At 34.2% G+C, this 21,327-nt stretch overlaps 1 protein-coding gene across 1 annotated transcript in view; it reads right to left on the minus strand.

The window, feature by feature from the left end:
- NFAT5 (nuclear factor of activated T cells 5) overlaps window positions 1-21,327 on the minus strand; it is a 107,949-nt gene that overhangs the window by 45,016 nt on the left and 41,606 nt on the right. The window contains exons 3-4 of the mRNA XM_080828660.1: window positions 16,303-16,428; window positions 315-873 (exon numbers count right to left, since the gene is read on the minus strand). Coding sequence (XP_080684786.1) covers window positions 315-873; window positions 16,303-16,428 — 685 coding nt within the window. The remainder of the gene's footprint in view (window positions 1-314; window positions 874-16,302; window positions 16,429-21,327) is intronic.

A 21,327-nucleotide genomic window follows, 5' to 3' on the forward strand; every position in this document is an offset into this window, starting at 1 on the left:
TTCACTCAAGCTATTTGTCTGAGTAAAAATATTTTTAAATCCATTTGAAATTTAAAGGTTATTTCAAAACAGATTATTTTCTACTAATCATACCCAGAATAAGATACCTATTGCTAAAATCTATTAATATGTTTTCCTCTAGTGAAACTTGGTAATTTTAAGTTTGAATTTTCATGTATTTCAATGATAAAATCAGTATCTTTGCTTTATATGCACACTTGGGTTGAACAACTACAAGAACTGGGAATAATTTATTTATTTTTTGTTTTGTTTTGCACAATGGTGATAGAACTTTAAAAAATGTGAATACCAACCCATTTCCTGCTTTTGAGTTGCCTTTGTTGTCCGTGGTAAGCTGAGAAAGCACATAGTGAGGTGCTTTGGCACTGTCGGCATCAAATATATCCATATTAGATTCTTCACAATCTCGTCGTTTGACCCCCGGCCTCTGCTTTGGATTTCGTTTTCGTGATTTACGAGGTACCTCAGTGTTATCATTGTAGGAACTGGTGCTCATGTTACTGAAGTTGGAGGGGGAATCCTCCATCCACATACTGCAGCTCTGCTCTGATTCCAATCCACACCCCTCATCCTGGCAGGACATCCGACTGTTATCCAGCAAGTCCTCAGGTGGTGGTGAGATGTACAAGACTGTGTGCCTCTTCGGTGTTGATGGATGCTGCTGAACTGTGTTACTGGTTAACTGCTTTTCACTTACCCCTCTGTTACTTACCCCCAAGGCTGAGGAGCAGCTCTCCACTTGCATAGCCTTGCTGTCGGTGACTGAGGTAGAATAAATGGTAGGGCTGGAAGAGGTGGTAAAGGAGCTGCAAGCACCGCCCATGGAGGAAGAGGAGGGAGCTGAAGAAGCATCTGCGGTGTACAATTTAAGAGTAAATACACTATACATATTTTCACCTATGCTGGCTAGCAGTCCCATTGAAAATGTGATTCGTGAACTGATTGTTTTTCCCCAAAATGAATAGTTGGAATTTGGTTAAGTTTTAGAATATAAAGGCTTCAAGCAATACAAGGCCTAAAAAATGCAATTTTAAAAAATGCCCAAACAGTAATATTTTACTTGTGTTATAATTGATAGATTTTTAAAAAATCTAATTTAATGTTTTAAGTTGTAAAGCAAGAATAAAGCTTTTATTGCCTCAGCTGGATGTTCTGTTGAATTTTAATCATTTAAAATAATAAGGAAAACCCCAATATGAAATATATGCTTGTGGTCCACATTCAATGCCAATTAAATAATCCATTATAGAATTTGAAAAGTGGGACTGTGCTTAGCCACAAAATATTAAAATAAGTTTCTAACCTATGAAGCAGAGAACTACAGGTCATTTTTAATGCAGACACTCCCTGCTTCAGAGGCAAATCCTGGAATAAAAATATGAGAAAATAAATGAGAAAAGAGCTGCTGATTGATTATTCCAGATATCAATTATAAAATGAGAAATAAATAGAAAAAATATATAATCAACTGAATTGGAGGCAAAATGGAACTGGTACCGTCACTATGATTGTTGTAAAATCTAGAATAAAAGTGAAAAAAGTTTGATTTGGACTATGCTGGGCAGTGGAAGATAGGGAAGTCAACCACTAAGGGTATCCAGAAGTTGGAAATGGCCATTCAAAACCATAATACCTAAAATAAATAAATCCATCCTTTATGGCAGAATGAAAAGTAGAGTAAGGACTGATTATTGGATGGATTTCTCTTACAAAGTACTTGGTATACACTCAGCAACTGGCTCCCCTATTCATTTCCTCTCTCTTTAAAGGGCCTGCTTGATTTTAACTATTAAGGGCATTTCTTAATACAAGTAACAGTAACTTTTATTGACTGAAGCCTAACAGAAAAGAGTTAAACAAAAAATTCTAGTGCTGGGGAAGCACTAGAATCAGTTTATATAAAAAGGTTTTTTACAAAGCCATTTATTTATTATGCCTAGCAAAAAAAGAATTAAGTAGATCTGTATAAAACATGTGGCAACTGGCAGAACAGCTTGTTGAAAAATACTAATACTTTAATCCTTTATGGCACAACCTTAAACACACACTAATAATGTTAAGGTTGGAAGTTGTCAGTTCTAAAATTTTAGAAATACTGTTTGATCTTGTATGAGATATGGAAAGGTTCATAATCATACACACACAAAACTAAAAATAAGTTAACATGTGACAGAGAACTAACAGATATGTTTAAATCTAAAATTAGTTTTTATCTAAAGCCAAGTGTGCCACTATGTTAAAGTGGCAGGATAAAACTTAAAACCAATGTGCAGTAATTGGAATTACAATATTCCTGTCAATTATACTGCAAACAGTGAATATAAGAACACTAGTGTTCAGATAATCAAAAGCCAAGTGCCAAAGATCTATTTTTAAATTAAAAACATGTACCAGAACACTTAAGTCATTTGAAAGAGCGAAATTCACCAATAATTTTTCACTGCTGTCAAGGCTGAAGAGCACAGTAATTAATATCAGCCATTAATGATGTGATCTACATAATGTCATATGGAAATATTATTCCAAACTACCGTAAGTCAAAGAACCTAGAGCAATTAGATGATACCAGTTCCATTTTCCAGTTTGTATCCTTGTCAAATGCAGTAGCTGAAATTGGAAAATTCAGTCACTTTAAACTGCATTCCAATTTAAAGAAAAATTTATCAATTTCATATCATGCATTAATGCAATGTTTTCTTAGTAAATAAATACTTTAAAAGATTTGTAAGAACTACAAAATCTAGATGCTAATGTCAGTGACAGTTTAGGAGCTGATTTGTAGCCACTTTGGGTTTAAACAACAAGTTTTTTCCTTGTTTTTTTGAAAAATACTATAAAAATCATTTTTAAAAAAATAGAAAAGGTATTATATATAACATTCCTCCATCTGTTCCAACTATTGGCAAATATGAAACTAAATTTTTGTGTGTGTATAAGCCTATGTTCTTTATCTTCAGAGAAATAAAAGTATGCAGCATGCAGTCTTTGCAGTAGAACACACAAAACATGCAGCATGAATGCTGTGAACGTGTATTTCTATAAAGCAGCTTTCCCCCACCCACACTTTTTGAATCTAAGTATCATGCACATGAGAATGCAGAATATGAACATCTCAGGGATCCCTGTCCATGACAGATGGAAAGTACTGGTGAAAAGCAATCATGAACTCAAAAGTAAGTTATGTGATATTCATGAATTTAATATGCAAGACATAGCCTAGCATTGCTCTTAAAGGTATATATGATTTTATCTTGCAAATCTTATCAAAGCAATCATGGTTATAAAACCCAATTGGTATAATCAAACATAAATGTCTGTTCTGGGACAGGTATGCCAAACTGTGATCTCATACCCTACATAAATTAAAATATTCTATACATTTTCCTTGGAGACCTAACATAATAATTTTTACATTTTACCTGCAGTTTCCTGGATATACTTACTAAATAAAAAAGTTCATTAGCACAAAACTATGAAACTGAAAACATAAACTCTGTCAGAAGACAGTAGTAAGCATCCTTTAATTTAAAAATATTATTACTTTTAAAAACCTATCTCAGTTTGAGCCTAAATTACAAAAGATCTTACTCATTTTAAGACTGTAACAAGTAAGACAATTTTTTAAAACTATAAAACTCTTTACAACAATATCACTGTTACGTTGATAATGACGATAATGATGTATAAAATCCTTCACATAAAGATATTTTACATTCTGGTTAGCAAGACATCACCCTAAGTGAAATAATAATGCCAAGTGAGGTGAAGTGTAAAATGGGAACTATGGGCCCTTTCTTAGATCTTTCTTAGACCCTCCCAACACCTAAAACAATACATTGCATGTAGTAAAAATTTAAATTTCTTATTAAATTAATTTACTGGAAGCCAGTATTTGATAACTATGTTGAATTATATTAAAGTTATATTGGCCAAAAAATGTACCAACATGCCCATGGTGAACACATCAGGTTTAAAAAAAAGGATTTACTACTCAAAGTGCTTAAAATACATCTCACCATAATAGCGTTATCTGATACAGGGAAGGGTTTAGAAGTAACAAGAGTTTAGAGTTAACTATTTGCTATTTCTACAAAGAGTGTGCTAATAACTTACTTTCTTGAAACTATAAGCCAAATTATTACTTGTGTATTAATCCATAAATTTACTAAGAATAAAAAAATCCTTAATATTATCTATTAAAAATACATTGAATTATATCAAAAACATTTTAGATTTCTAAACACAAATACTTATTCCCAAGCAATTCCAGAAAAACACTCAAGAACATTACCGGGAATACTGTAAATTTACTTAAAATATCTACAAAGACTTTTCAGTCACTGTATCATTAAATATCAAGAAACAGCTTAACTGGCTTTCTACAGAACTAAAATGCTAATGTAATCCTGCCTCATATATATATTCTTTTTATTTTTAAGTTGTTATAAACAAAGTATGCTAACTACTGTTTCCCTATTTTTTGGTTTTGAGTCTCCATTTTTATCTGTTAGAAATGTTCAGACTATGTTTCATTGCTGCATATTAAAAGTACAAAAACTCCTAAAATTTTTTTAAATAATTGATTTTCTAAGCAGATTAGTTGTAATGTATTTCTATTTTAGAGCTTTATAATTTTAATGTTTTTATTTTATTTTTAAAATTCAAATTCAATTACTTGACATATTATGTTTCGGGGTATATAGATCTGTGAGTCATCAGTCTATTTGTTCTTTTAAATCCTTTATCAATCCTTTGCAAAGCTCTAAGTTTTTCTTAAACTGTTTTCTTAAAATTATTCTCTTATCCATGAATAAGTAACACATGAATAAATTTTTCCTATTTTTCTTTTATGAAAAAATTATCTTTGAACCTATAACAATTTTTATTTTTCTTTGACTGGAGAGCATGGTGAACCAAAGGGAAAACCATTCTACATTTATTAATGAAAATTTACAATTTCAAAAGAATACATTAATTTTAAAATGTGTAAGTGAAAGGAAGTATCACATCTATAGTGTTCTACGTCTAAGTCTAATAATTCTATTATTAGCAGTAGCCAATAACTAGAACAAATGCCTGTAATGCTGGTGAATATAAGTTGTGTATTATATCTCTTAAGAACTGATGGAATCATTAAGGTTCACTATGAATATTCAAAGTAGCTGGGATAAGGAGAGCGGCAGATAATGCCTACATGAGTATCTTAAAATTTCCAAGTATTAATTTGATTAGAAAGATGAAAATGGACTTTTAAATGATACCACATATAGAAACTTGTGTAGATTTTTTATACTACTTACCTAAACTATATTTTAAAATTAAGAACTATTATAGCTCTAGTTTTGTGAACCAGAAATTATTTTAATTACCACATCATTTTGGTGCTTAAAATACCATTTTTAAAAAAGGATAACACTTTATATGGAACTAACTAAACTTTTTATGGAAAGCTTTGAAATTGGAAACATTCTTTAAAGTCCTCAAAAGAAACAAATACCTTCCACATAATTTAAAATATGTGACAGAAATGGTATTTAACTGAGCTTCCGAGATAAAAATATGATGCCTAGCATTTAAATATGCAAATATATTTCATAACTTTCCAACATCAGGGCAAAATCAGTTGAGCTTCCTAACAGTCATTAAAAAAAAAGCCATAATTATTTTTTTCAAAAGCATAACATTTTGTAAGTGTGCTTAAGTGAACCAATAGTGGAACGGAGAAGGAGTAAACCATTGACTGTTCAGAAAATAATCTTAAAAAACAATCCAGATATTTGGAAACATTTCTGGTCTAAAACACTATTCAATCTTAGTTATCCTTTTTAAGTATTTCATTTTCTTTCTGGTAACAATGACTTCAAATCTAAAGATCTTGCCTGATAAAAGTCACCAGATACAAGGACATAATTTTAGATCAAAGAAGAAAGATATTGAGAGAAAAAAATTATAAGGCCAACATTCATGTTGCTAAGGGATTGAAAAATCTAGAACACACAAAGTGGCTGCAAACCTGCTTTGTCAACACCTTACATGCCAACCTTCGTTTTCTACTTTCTTCTTCTTCTTATAGTATTAACGTAAAGTTTAAAACTTTACAAAAAGTTTTTAGTTTCAATCAGTATCAATCCACTATTTAGAAATAAAAAAAGGAAGGAAGGAAGGACGGAAGGAAAGAAGAAAGGAAGAAAGAAAGAGAAAGAAAGAAAGAAAGAAAGAAAAAAAGACTTATGAAGAAGTCTGAAAACGAGACCGACCTATACCCTGGGTGAGATTGGATGGGTTAAGTGTCTCTGGCACTATTTGTCTTCACTATTGACAGACACTGTCACACAACCCACCACACGATGCCTGTCTCTGAATGGCGAAGCTAGAATGCAAGTTAAGTGTATTAATAGAAAAAACAACTAGCATCCCAGCATATAAAATAAGCAATCCAGATTACTTTACCAAAAACAAAAACAAAAAACAAAAATTGTAGGGTTGATCATTTAATTTACATGTTTAACAATTTCAATTTCCACTTGTACTTTTCCCACCCAACATAAGCTTACATGCCACAATAAGCAATGTTTTAAAACAAACTTTAAAAAAATAAAATTATCAACATCCAAATAAATGCATGTGGAAAATTTCTTACCCAAAATTTTTGTTAACTCATATTCACCAATTTGTTGTCCTGTTCACTAATGCAATCTAATCCATAAGCCAGAATGCCCTCTCTCAGGTGTTTTTAGGTTATGCCTTTACCCAAATTCCTTTATTTATTTATTTATAAAGATTTTATTTATTTATTTGTCAGAGAGAGTGAGCACAGGCAGACAGAGTGGCAGGCAGAGGCAGAGGGAGAAGCAGGCTCCCTGCCAAGCAAGGAGCCCGATGTGGGACTCGATCCCAGGAAGCTGGGATCACTACCCGAGCCGAAGGCAGCTGCTTAACCAACTGAGCCACCCAGGCGTCCCCCCAAATTCCTTTAAAGAGTAGAAGAGAATATACTCTGACCAAAACACTCAAGCAGAAAGAGGTATCTGTATTTTATTTTATTTTTTGAAAGATTTTACTTATTTATGAGAGAGAGCGAGAGTGCGCACGCGTTTATGCAAGCGCACTCAAGCAAGAGCAGGGGGGAGGGGCAGAAGGAGACACGAAGACTCCCCGCTGAGCAGGGAGGCCTATGCAGGGTTCAATCCCAGGACCTGGGAACCTGAGTGGAAGGCAGCTGCTTAATTGACTGGGCCACCCAGGCGCACCAGAAATACCTGCATTTCAGCAGCAAAAGAATCTTTTCATTTCTCAGGCCAACTTTCACATATATCCTCACACCCCTCAAAAAAACTTACCACTTTTTCACTTTCAGATTAGGTATGTACATAAAACGTTTGATCCTAGAGGATCTATTTTAAAAAATAATTAGCACTGTTGCTGAAGCTGAAAAGCTTGTTATTACCGATTTATTGGAAACCATCTTTTTCTTCCCCAGTCCATCAAACTGCCAATCAGCGTCTTTTTTTTTTCTTTTTAAGATTTTATTTATTTATTTGACAGAGAGAGACATAGCGAGAGAGGGAACACAAGCAGGCTGAGTGGGAGAGGGAGAAGCAAGCTCTCCACTGAGCAGAGAGCCCGATGCGGGACTTGATCCCAGGACCCCAGGATCATGACCCAAGCTGAAGGCAGACGCTTAACGACTGAGCCACCCAGGCGCCCCCTCCAATCAGCGTTCTAATACTACACAATTATTCTCCCACTTTTAATCTAAATTCTCCTAAAATAATTATTTTTACCTTGTCAGAGTACAGGGAGGGGAAGAGGTAAAGGGAGAGAGAGAATCTTAAGCAGGCTCCATGCCCAGCACAGAGCCCAATGCAGGGCTTGAGCTCACAACCCTAATATCATGACCTGAGCCGAAATCAAGAGTCAGATGCTTAACCAAATGAGCCACCCAGGTGTCCCTATTCACAGGATATTTGTTAAAGAATGTGTCCTAAAAAATAAAATGCTCACAAAATTTGTCAGTGTCCTGATATTTATAGCAATGATTTAAATATATCTTTTGTCCTCTTCAATCCTAAGTATTTAAGCACAGTGTAAAATATGTACTAGGTATATATTGTGCAATTTGGGTTTTTTTAAATTATTTTTTAAAAGATTTTATTTATTTATTTGACAGAGAGAGACACAACGAGAGAGGGAACACAAGTAGGGGGACTGGAACAATGAGAAGCAGGCTTCCCCCTGAGCCGGGAGTCTGATGTGGGGCTCAATCCCGGGACCCTAGGATCATGACCTGAGCTGAAGGCAGACGCTTAAACCACTGAGTCACCCAGGCACCCCTTAAATCCTTTCCTCTTGGAAAAGGAAGATGTTTTCTACCATCCAGTGATTTAAGTACTACTGGATGGCATCACAGGTCAATACCGGATGATGACACTGAAGCCCAGAAAGAATCCTTTACCTCAAAGAGATTAAACATAAAAGGGAATAATTATACTAGGTGATAACTATATTTATTACATTGTCAAAGACCCCAAGTACAGGTTGAAGAAGAAAAAAAACTATTAACTATTTTACTCCTTGAAAGGGAACGTTATGTTAAGACAAAAACAGATTATCATTTTATTAACTTAGATACGAATTAGAGAAAAACAGTTCTGAACAATGCTATTTGAAGGTCACCTCAATGCTTTATCATGTAATACATTTTAATATATTTAGATTAAATAATAAAGGTACTTCTGTCAACTTTAGTCCAATGCCTTCTCATTTTTTTAGAGGAGACCAAAATGGGGAAAAAGATACTATTTGTATCATTAAAATCTTGTAATTTAATTACTTGGGTTCTACACCTGAGTCTGGATTAGAGCGGATATTAGATCCAACTGTAGACAAAACAAAGTGTCTAAGCAAAAATCAGAAGATAAGTTATATATTACTCTATCAGAAGTTTTGATACCTGATCGTGCAAAAGTATCATTTCATTAAAAAAAAAAAAGTGGTAAGAGAATTCTAGGAACTAGAACTCTTTAATAGTCACCTTTTAGAATCATCCCTTTGGGCTATGTCTGTTCTCCCCATGACTCATCATCTTCTATCAATGTCTCTTTTATATACAAGGGCTCCTATTAAGAGAGTGTCAACATGAAAGAATAAGTCAGAACGTAAATATTATGGCCCATGTGTGGCTCTACCTTGGCTGACAGGCAGAATTTCAAAGGTAAAAAACAGAGTAGGTAAGAATGAAAACAAACAGGCAAAATAAGGTTAAAAACTTATTTTTATTAAAATAAAACCTACTTTTTAAAACCTTACAAATGAGAGGAGAAACTCATGTGGGAGGAAAGTCAATGCTTACTGAATGATCACTAATTATCAGGTAATGTTAAGTATTTTATATATCTAACTTTATACCCTTAAGAAAAAGTCGGTATTAGTGTCTAGTTATAGAGGCAATTTTACAAATTTATTTAATCTCCACAAAATTCCGTCTATATGAGAGAAATGATATGACAGCAATCAGATTCAAGTTAGAGCCTTATGATTCCAAAACCCATACTAATTTTATTATATTTTATTTGTGGGAAAAATAAATAAATAGAAATAAAACAATAATACGTGTGTGGGGGGATTATATCTCGATTATGCCCATACAGGCTTGGCACTTTGAGGTGACTTCTCAGTTATTTTTAATTTCATTGACAATAACACCTTTTTATGAAGAAATGACATGCAGGAAATGAATTTTACCTCAGTGGACTAAATAAATACTACTGACGGACACCTACTTGCATTTATTGATGAAAAGGTAATGTACCCTCACTTATGCCAAAAATAAATTCATCAAGTGTCTAATACATCTCATGCCTTTATTACTTTTTTTTTTTTAAAGATTTTATTTATTTATTTAACAGATCACAAGTAGGCAGACAGGCAGGCAGAGAGAGGAAGCAGGCTCCCTGCTGAGCAGAGAGCCTGATGCGGGGCTCGATCCCAGGACCCTGAGATCATGACCTGAGCCAAAGGCAGAGGCTTTAACCCACTGAGCCACCCAGGTGCCCCCCTTTATTACTTTTTTAAGAGCATAGTTCATTGAATATTTTGACTCATTTTAATCATCTGCCAACATGGTTTTTAAAAAAATTATGAAATAATTAAAACACCCATGTTTCCTCTACTCACATTTTAGCCAATGCTAACATTTTACTACATGATTTTATTTATTTATTTTTTTAAGATTTTATTTATTTACTTGAGAGAGAGAGAGAGCATGAGACGGGGGAGGGTCAGAGGGAGAAGCAGACTCCCTGCAGAGCAGGGAGCCCGGATGCAGGACTCAGTCCTGGGACTCCAGGATCATGACCTGAGCCGAAGCAGTCACTTAACCAACTGAGCCACCCAGACGCCCTTATTTTATTTTTTAAGATTTTATTTATTCCACAGAGAGAGCAAGAGAAAACATGCAGGGGTGAGCAGCAGTGGGAGAAGCAGGATCCCCACTGGGCAGGAAGCCCGATGCGGGGCTCAACCCTGGGACCCTGGGATCAAGACCTGAGCTGAAGACAGCCGCCTACCCAACTGAGCCACCCAGGCACCCGATTTTATTTTTAAGAGAAGAAATGTTAACAGAAACAGGTGAAATCTTTTGCTGTGCCCTACCCTAATCCATTCTCCTCACTTCTGCCCCAGCTGGACTAGTATTTATATAACTTCACTGTATTATTTATAAAACGAATTGGTTTTTCTTCTTTAAGATTTTATTTTCATTTATTTGAAAGAGAGAGCACAAGCAGGGGAGGGAAAGGAAGAAGCACACTCCCCTACTGAGCATGGAGCCTGATACAGGGCCCAATCAATCACAGGACTCTGAGATCAGAACCTGAGTTGAAGCCAAACACTTAACCTTAACAGACTGAACCACGCAGGCACCTCTATACAACTAATTGTTATAAAACAATTACTTATGGCAATTGGTATGGCCACACAATTTACTTATGATATTATCTTACTGGTGATATAAGAAAGCAAGCCCACTTCTGTCCATTAATTTATTAATGTGAAACTGTACAAAACACATAAAAATAGAAACTATTTTGTGTATGTATTTTGTCCATTGAAGGTTGAGAACCACTGAGCAGTTTTAAAATGCTAATCTACAGACCCAGGTAATATAAAAATGTGCTTTTTCCATCAGAAACAGAATAAATAAAAAATATTTATAAAGTTGTTCTAAAAATTATAATGAGGACAATAGAAAGGCAAATATTTAAGGAATAAATCAACAGGCATGCGTACTTTTTGTCAATGGTAAATTATAATACAGATAGCCTCCTGAATTCTTGTTTCTGAATTAATCATTATGTCCCAAGTTTGCTAATGCTTTTCATTTTAATAATGTGATGTTAACATAAATCTATATATACATCATACATATTTCTATATGTATAAATGTATACCTTTAGATTTACAATATAATTTCAGTAAAAAACAGAATGAGGAGTAGAATTTTTAAATCTACTTGCAACTTTTTTGTAACTAGAATCTGACTTCCCTCTGGAAGTGGTCCAGTTTTCTAGAAAAAGTAGAAATAGCCAAATGGAATAACCAAGATCAACTCACATTTTAGCTCACAATATCAATACACAGGTTACACAGGTGAATCACCTTTACTGCTAATGAGCTTTGGGTTTAATTTTAGGAGTAGTATATTACATAAATGGCCAAAATTCGGAGATATGTTTACCTGGTTAACCTAGGACAGCAATCAAAGGTAAATTTGCTCCTCAAAATGTATTCAACTCAAGAAAATACAAATTACATAACTGTAAATGCTTTCTAGCACTAGTAAATAAACTATAATAAATTCAATGGACTATGTAATTCTGTTGCTGTGAATCACTGTCATTAAAACTTAATGTTCTCCTAGAAATCATATTCCAATTTTATAGATCTTGAAACTTGCAGAATTAAAGGGGTAGATGGCTTTTCCAACTCAATATCTTACACACTGCTTTGTCCAGGAACTACTGTTATCTAAGTGAAATAATAGCACACAATTCCCTGAAGTACAATGGCCAGAAGAAAAAACTAGAACCCCAGAAGGAAAGAAGAAAGGTCTCTCGTGCCTGGAAGAACTGAGATATGATGATATGCAAACTGTCTAGCACAATTTCTGTTACGCAGTAGTAACTCAAAAATGGTAACTTACATTTTCTTCAACTCATTTTTTTGTACTGCTCTGTTGTTATGGATGGTTTAGAAATTCTTATGATTTTATTAGATGATTAAAATGTCTAAAACAAATGAAAGCATAGCTGTTCTTTGATAACAGGACATTAATGTAGCTCTCTTGGATCCTCTCCTCCAATATAAATAAGACTTAATTTCAGTATAGACAATACCTGTTAGCTACTTGCGATTTACTAACTGCTGTGGCATAAAATTCAAAGCCCTATTTAATAGGTTTCTCTCTTCCAACGGAAAAATTTATTAAATGGATCACTTCACAGAAAGTTATAAACTAAAATTACAGCCTTTAAAAACCTCCAGTGATTAACTAGTGGAGATATTCAACAGGTATTTCTATTATACATGCTTAATCTGTGTGTATACCTGTACACGTTAAGTGCACAAGGATCAGTATCCTGAGACTGATTTATTTGACAGAGAGAGAGAGATCACAAGTAGGCAGAGGCAGGTGGAGGTGGGGGTCAGGGAGCAGGCTCCCTGCTGAGCAGACAGCATGATGCAGGGCTGGACCTGACCAGGACCCTGAGATCATGACCTAAGCCAAAGGCAGAGGCTTAACCCACTGAGCCACCCAGGCACCTGAAGACTTCTTATTTTAATTAAATGAGGTAAATCTAAGGATGAAGAACTATAAACATATAAGTAGATTTTTATTTTTTTTAAGATTTTATTTATTTATTTGACAGACAGAGATCACAAGTAGGCAGAGAGGCAGGCAGAGAGAGGAGGAAGCAGGCTCCCCGCTGAGCAGAGAGCCCCTTGCAGGGCTCGATCCCAGGACCCTGGGATCATGACCAGAGCTGAAGGCAGAGGCTTTAACCCACTGAGCCACCCAGGCGCCCCAATAAGTAGATTTTTAAAAATACGTGATTGGTTATACAAGCTATTTATCAGTAAAGCTGTTATTTAAGAAAAATGCCTGCCATATCTCTTTGCAAAAGCTCCCCAAACTCTGGTGTAACTGTTTGTGTTAGTTCTTCTAAATAATACTTGCATTTTAGTTCTTTTAACTATACGATTCCCACCCCCCAAAAAACAAACAAAAAGAATCCTTTCACAATATACATTTCTTGAGCAACTCCTTATTTTGCCAAAAATGCCATTAATTCATTTGGATAACTTTCTTATGTTAGGAAAATGGCCCCTTTCTTAACTACAGAGAACCTACAATACTGTTCAGAAAGTCTGTACTTCTAAAACTTATTCACATACTAAACCTCAAACTCTTAACTACCTTTCTAAACCTCAAACTTTTAACTATCCTTCTAATGGGACAAAAGCAGAGGTCTTCAAAAAATGAGAAGGAGTATAAATTTCAGACTGGTGATTCTCAACTGTATCTCCCACATTTTGACACTTGGCCCATGGAGAGGGGAGGAGTTGTGTAGAAGTAAGCCCTCTTTCCCCCAGCCCCAACCTGGAACTTACCCGATAAAATGATGTTACTGATGGGAGTATGAAAAAGTGTGAATAGTGCAGAGGCAGAAAAAGGTTTGAGATACTCTTTTATCCAATATTCTGAATTGTGGATTAGCAGCATCATGTTTACTCATTCCCTTAGTAATATGTGAAGGGAAAAAAAATCTAGATTGGTGAATCTGAGAAACACATTTTAAATAATTAATAAAGACTGTACATGAAAATCTATATGCCCAGCCTCTAAATTTTAAAATTTAAATTGATTTAGAACTTGTGAAACACAAACCTTTATAGCAGAACTAGAAGTCTGTTCCCACCAGGCCCTCATACCTGATAGCAGCCAATCCGGCTCCTTCAAAACTCTGAAGAATTAACTACATCAAGAGTCATCATTTTTATGCATTTCATATTTAAACAGCAAATGTATAGATTAAGAATAAAACTCACAGAAGTCTAAATTAATGTGCCTTTCCCTAGACATCACGTCTTTTGGCCAGGAAACACTGAATAACTGGTAATTTACTCCAAAACCTTTTCATAGTTATGTCACTGAAGATATTCATATGTCAAATAAAAAAGCAATACTATAAAGATACCTACTAGTTGATTTCCCTATAATATTCTGTAATTTAAACTCTCTTACCTATAATGTTATATGACAAACACTATTCTACTAATAAGACAGAATCCGAGAGTAAGATTGTATTGGTTACTAAAAGTAAATTTAAGTAAAAAAAAATTACAAATGACTTGGTTTTAGATCACAGAAACTTTCTGTATGTGAGTATAAGAAAACTGTCAGTGTTACCTCCTTATACTCTTCACCTTCTTTAGAATGTCAATAACTTCTCAATCTAGTCAGAATTAATTACTTCAGAATACTTCCTTTGGTCAATTCTCTTATTTTCATGATTTTTCAACTCATGCCTTTCAATCTAATTTGTCTGGAGAGGATTTTCTCAAATAAATAGAGGGAAGGAGGGAGGATGAACATTCTATTAGTGACCCAAATTCAAGAACTTTCAATATCTAAATATACAAACTTGAAATTGAGTTTGGTATTATTTAAAAGGAAGCGTTCTTTTCCAAACCTCGCTGACATTTTTTCAGCTTTTAAAAGGAACTGGATCTACTGTCAACAGATGTTAAAAAGCACAGAAGAAACAGACTTTTAGTTCTATATAGATTCAATAAGTCTACAAAAAATAATCTCAAAAGATACAAAAGAAATCAGTTAGTCAATTTCTACTTGTGGATTTAAAGTGAAATATTTCATTAAAAATCTTTTTTTTCTTATTTTATCATTTGATACAATTTTTAAACAATATTTTAAATTTTAAATTCCAGGAAAAATATTCAGGGACATTTTAGAACCCAGTGAATTTAAGTAAAACCAGGTCTTCTTACCAATTTGATTACTAAAAAGATCACAGTTAAATCCACAGAATCTGTTAGAAAATGTCTGGCAACACATGAACAGTGAGCAGGGCTGATAAGTTTCTTTGCTATGTTTAAAGTTTTCCTGCCCTCAATCAGGAAGGCTGCACACTGAGTATATAGCTCAGGGAAAAGATCCGTACACAAGGTTAATGGTACATTGGTTAATGCATACAAGAAAAATATATGAAGTTCTAGTACAGTACCAAATCCTTATTTAAACCACAACCTTCCACTTCACTGTTCTTTCTGAAATAAAATGAATTTACTGAAAACAACACTGTGATGGATTTTAAGTACCATTAAAAGATGAGAGGTATCATTGGATGAGAAACCTCTACTTAGAAGGTTAAAACTTCAGAGTATAATTTTTGTCCTTTTCTTTTTTAAACCGAACATACTTAGCAGTGTTTAAAACCCAACTAAAAAAAGAAATACAGTTGGGCAATCTAATATTATTGAACACACTCATTAATTTATCAATAATTAAGACTTTTTTCTATTAGTTTATCCATCAGTCTTTTATTCTGGTTCATTAAAAAATGGAACCAATTTTATACAAAGTGTATGATTTGAGAGCTGAGCAAAAATTAACTTGATAAACTTCAAACATTATTTTCCATACTTTTTCTTTGATATTACAAAATGTCTTTACATAAATATTACATTCGAATCTTCCATTACTTTCAACTGAATTTAAAAGAAATTTAAAGTCACATGTTTTTAAATGTAGGGAAAAGGTTATAATAACACGCTACAAACAGAAAAGAGGCTTGAGGGCTTGAGTCCTTTTTCAGATCATACAAAATAAAGCATTTTTCTCTTTCAGCAAATTTTAAAAAATAGTAATTAAATAGGGACTCAAATGTAATTTTCTATCCATAGCTTGGTATGTAACTTTTTTATGTGCAGTCAACAAAAGAGCTTCAAGCTTATTTCCACAGCTGAAGATAAGCTCCTAGAAAATAAATGGCACTAACAGTTGTGCCAATGTGAAATTTTAAGAAATAAGAATTATATCAAGAAATGTATATTGAAGTATTTTAAGTTAAAAGTATATTTTTAAACCTCCTTAAAAAAACCCTCAAATCACACTCTTTTTGATATGAACTTTGCCAGCACTGTTCATGTTGGCCAGATAATACACTAGTTTTCTTTAATAAAATAAAATGAAATGCATACCAGCAGCAACTACAGCTGGAGGAGGCGAGCCTGCCTCACCACCACTTGTCTGACTCATTGATGCTACAGATGTTTCTCTAGATGGAGGTAACTGTAACTCCTTTGGGAGAAGATCATAGACAGATTCTGTAGGAGGAAGGAGAAAAAAATTTTAAGAGTGTAAGTCAATAACCTAATACATGAACATGAAATTAATAGGTCTTTTCACTCAGGAGGAAAACTATATTATTCAAACACACACATAAAAAGAACTCCATATAGATGCAATGTGGGGTGGTTGGGGGGAGGTAGGAAAAGAAAAAATGAAAAGATGGGATTGGGAGGGAGACAAACCATAAAAGACTCAATCTCAAAAAACAGACTGAGGGTTGCTGGGGGGTAGGGGGGACGGGAGAGGGTGGTGGGGATATGGACATTGGGGAGGGTATGTGCTATGATGAGTGCTGTGAAATGTGTAAACCTGGTGATTCACAGACCTGTACCCCTGGGGATAAAAATACATGATATGTTTATTAAAATAAATTTAAAAAAAAAAGAACTCCGTATAACTACTGTTGTAAAGAATTATTAGCAATTTTTTTATTATTATTCAATTTTACTGAAGAGAGAATTTTCCATTAGTTCTGTCCCTTGTTTTCTTCTTGGTCTCTTCCTTTATATTAAAGATGCTAAGGCTATTAAATTTTAGAACTGAATAAACTCAGACAAAATATAAGAAATGTCAAATAACCCAAAATGGTACTAATACCATTTGTTATAATAATCTGTAATAATAATTTGTAATAATAAAAGTGTAACTTATCATACTCTTATCAGCTTTAAAATGGCTTCTCCAATGAGACCACTAGTCTAGCCTTACTCTTCTACCCAGCACCTTATAGCAAATACTTTAACTCACTATCATAATGCATTTTTCTCTCTCCCAAAAAGCTAAACAAGGAATGTCATAGCTCAAGGAAATATTATATTTTTATTCTGAGCTATCTCCAAACTCTAGAAAGGCACAAGTATAGGATACTCTTAAATCAGAAAGGATAAATGCCTAAATTAGACTATAATTACTTCTATGTTTGTTTAAGATTTTATTTATTTGTTTGTCAGAGAGAGAGAGAGAAAGGAGAGAAAGTGCAAGCAGGGGGAGTGAGAAGCAGGCTCCCTGCTGAGCAAGGAGCCCAATTTAGTAAGATGGATACCTCTATCCAACGACCCTGGGATCGTGACCTGAGCTGAAGGCAGATGCTTAACTGATTGAGCTACGCAGGCATCCCTATCTTTTATTGTGTTCATATATCTTTTTAAGGTACTTTATAATCACTGTCCATAAATTTACGTTTATATCTACTATTTTAAAAATTCTTTTATAGTTACTATTGCATGGTTTGGGGCACAAATTAATTCTCAAAATAACTTGTAAAGGTGGTAGAATCAATGTTGGAAGGAACTTCTAACAACCACTTAGAATCATATGTTCATTTTCAAAAAAACGGAGACACAGAGTTTAAGGAACTTCCCCAGTATTCCAAGAAATCCAACATTCCAACAAATAAAGAAGACTATTAATCATTTGCATGAGGGATTAAAAAACAAAGGTAGCTCTCTAAGACATTTTATCCTTGATAACAAACAATACTTTTAGTTTACTGATCACTGAATATATAAATACTTTGATCCTTCCAATTAATCTTTGAATTATGTATACCAACTTTGATATGGATAGGTGTAACAAAGAATGGCCTGAAAGAAAGCTAAAACTAGAAGTTTTACAATTAAATGATCTTTACTCGCAGCACAGAATCAACTGAAAATTGTCTTTTGAAAAACTCTAATACCTAACACTTGGAGAACCTAATTAAAACAAAAATGCCACTATCATAGGATATTGGTTTTAAAACAATAATCTTTCTCAATACATGCTGAAAATAAGACTTCCTTATGCATTAAAGAGAAACATACTCAAGTCCTTCCTTTTTGTCCAAACAAACCAAAAGGAAATATGAAAATAAAAACAGCTTAGATGAAAAGAGAAAGGATCTATCAAAATATATTTCCACCAGGAAAAAAAAAAAAAAAGTCCTAGTAATAGCCCATCACTGACAGCACTTTACTAGTTTAGGAAGTATTTCTCCACTTCTTTAATTATTAAATTAAGTAAGTCAAAACAAAATAAAACTGTGTGGCTGAAACACTCTACCTTTCCCAAAGCAGCATATAAAATTGAATCTATATGAGAGGTATAAAAGCAATGTTAATAAAAATACACTGTAAAGTAATTAAATATAGAACTTATTATATCTTAGCTCTCCACACAATCTATCCCCCAAAACAAACAAAGCAACATGCAAGGTGAAGTAGAAGGTGTAGGATGCTCATTCCTTCATCAAAGGTATTTTCTGATTAACTGACTCAAGTGTTCGGAAATTAAAGAAGTCAGAAATTTTATCATATCTACCCAAGGGAAGAAGCAGTTAATACAGTCATTACCATCATAGGCTCTGATTTCAAACATAACTGGGTTGGCATTGTTTCTCCAAACAATCTCTCTAAGACTTAAATCCTCATTTAAATTTTTCTTTTACCCCATTATCTTGAAGAAACTCTCCCCAAGCTATAATTGTACAACCCAACCACATATACTGGCCTTACTCTTAAATCTGCCTCCCATAAGACGTAAAAAGATTAAAGGAATGTAAATTATGCTGTTAATACTAAAGTCATTTACTCCTAAATTCAATCCAAATTACAGTTTACAGTATCTACTACCCAATGAAAGAACTCCTGAACAAGACCATAGATACTTTAAAATCCACGAAACTGAGGGGCGCCTGGGTGGCTCAGTCATTAAGCTTCTGCCTTCGGCTCAGGTCATGATCCCAGGGTCCTGGGATCGAGTCCTACATCAGGCTCCCTGTTAAGTGAGAAGCCTGCTTCTCCCTCCCCCACTTCCCTTGCTTGTGTTCCTTCCCTCGCTGTGTATCTCTCTGTCAAATAAATAAATAAAATCTTTAAAAATAAATAAATAAAATAAAAAAATAAATCCATGAAATTGAAAAATAGTCCTAAGTTGGTACTAAGCACTTCATGTTAAGACATTTTATCTATTTTCCTTGTGTTATCTTTTAAACTAGTTAGATAAATAAGGAAGGAATGAAATTCTAGGTTTATAAGCACATACTATGAAGACCAAGACAAGGAAATCCATAATGGAAAGGCAGTTTCTTGAGGAAAGACTTCATTAGAAAACAAAAGTAAAATCACTTCTAGATTTCTTTCTTTTTTTTTTTTTTAAAGAAGAGAGTGAGAATGGACACAAGTTTTCTTTTTGGGATGGTAAAAATGTTCTAAAATTGGATTATGGTAATAGTTACACAACTCTGTAAATAAACTAACCACTACTGAATTTGTACATTTTAAATGAGTTAATTTTATGATATATAAATTATACATCAGTAAAGATGTTTCCAGAAAGAAAGAGAGAGAGAGAGAGAGAAATAGAACAAGCACAAGTGAAATTGCACAAGAGCAAGATATGTCTTTCACTGTTCCTAATAAACCTCTGGATAAAAATATCTCTTCACATAGCTTCTATTTGTGAAAAGTGAAATTATGAAAGCCAAGCTGCACACTAATCTAATTTGCTTTTTTAAGGCTCTTCTATTAGAGGTCAGGAAAATGCCACAGATATAGTTATCCTAAATTCAGCAAAATACCTGATGAAAATCTTACAAAGTACTCATAACCACGATGAAGAAAGGTAGGCTTAATAAAACAGATGACTCTGAGCAACAGCACCCAAAAATGTATGGGTTCAACCTGGAAGGAGGTGGTTACTACATCAATAACTTAAAGAGATCAAATTTGCAAATAACATAGGCTTAAGAGAGATATATTGTGTGTCATAATTCATCACAGATCATCTACCCAAGGGAATATCTACCCAAAGGAGTAAGTGAAATTTAGTTAGGATTAATGTAACAGCTGGTAAAAATTGTTCCTGTACAATGTACTGAAAGGCACTTTCTCTTTTTTTAAAATTGAGAAATAATTTTGCTTTTTTTTTTTTTCTTTTTCTTATTTTAAATAGGCTCCATATTGGGTGTGGAACCCAATGTGGGGCTTGAACTCATGACTGTGAGATCAAGACCTGAACCAAGATCAAGAATTGGATGCTCAACTGACTAAGCCACCCAAGTGCCCCTTTATTTTAAGTAAACTCTATGCCCAGCATGGGGCTTGAACTCACAACACCAAGGTCAAGAGTCCCATGCTCCACCAACGAAGCCAGCCAGGCACTGTTTTCTAAGGAATTCTTTCCCTGGTCGGCCAGGATTGAAGTGACTATTGTCTTATCTATGTTTTCTATTTATGTTGCTAATAATTTATGCATTAATGTTTAACCAACTCACTTAACGGTTCATTATGAATTTCAGTTGACCAAAATTCCAAGTAAGTGCACTGCTTAAATATCCCTGTAGTAGAATTAGGACAGGTATGAAATAACTTTATAAATAAATAAACAACTTTGTTATCTGTAACAATACAAATAACTTTGTTATTAGTAACTTTTGTTATTCGTTACTTGTAACAAATAACTTTGTTAATGGAAGTTTTTTTTTTTTAAGATTTTATTTATTTATTTGACAGAGAGAGATCACAGGTAGGCAGAGAGGCATGCAGAGAGAGAGGGGGAAGCAGGCTCCCTGCTGAGCAGAGAGCCCGATGCGGGGCTCGATCCCAGGACCCTGAGATCATGACCTGAGCTGAAGGCAGAGGCTTTAGCCCACTGAGCCACCCAGGCACCCCTGTTAACAGAAATTATCAACATAAGTATATGAAAAAGTGTATGAAAACTAGGCAGAAAGGGAAACAAGCTCAGAAGATCAAGAGTTTGTCTTAAGGGGGCGTCTGGGTGGCTCAGTGGGTTAAAGCCTCTGCCTTCGGCTCAGGTCATGATCTCAGGGTCCTGGGATCGAGCCCCGCATCGGGCTCTCTGCTCAGCAGGGAGCCTGCTTCCCCCTCTCTCTCTGC

The sequence above is a fragment of the Martes martes genome (assembly GCF_963455335.1).
Source record: "Martes martes genome assembly, chromosome: 17".
In the NCBI taxonomy this organism is placed as follows: domain Eukaryota; kingdom Metazoa; phylum Chordata; class Mammalia; order Carnivora; family Mustelidae; genus Martes; species Martes martes.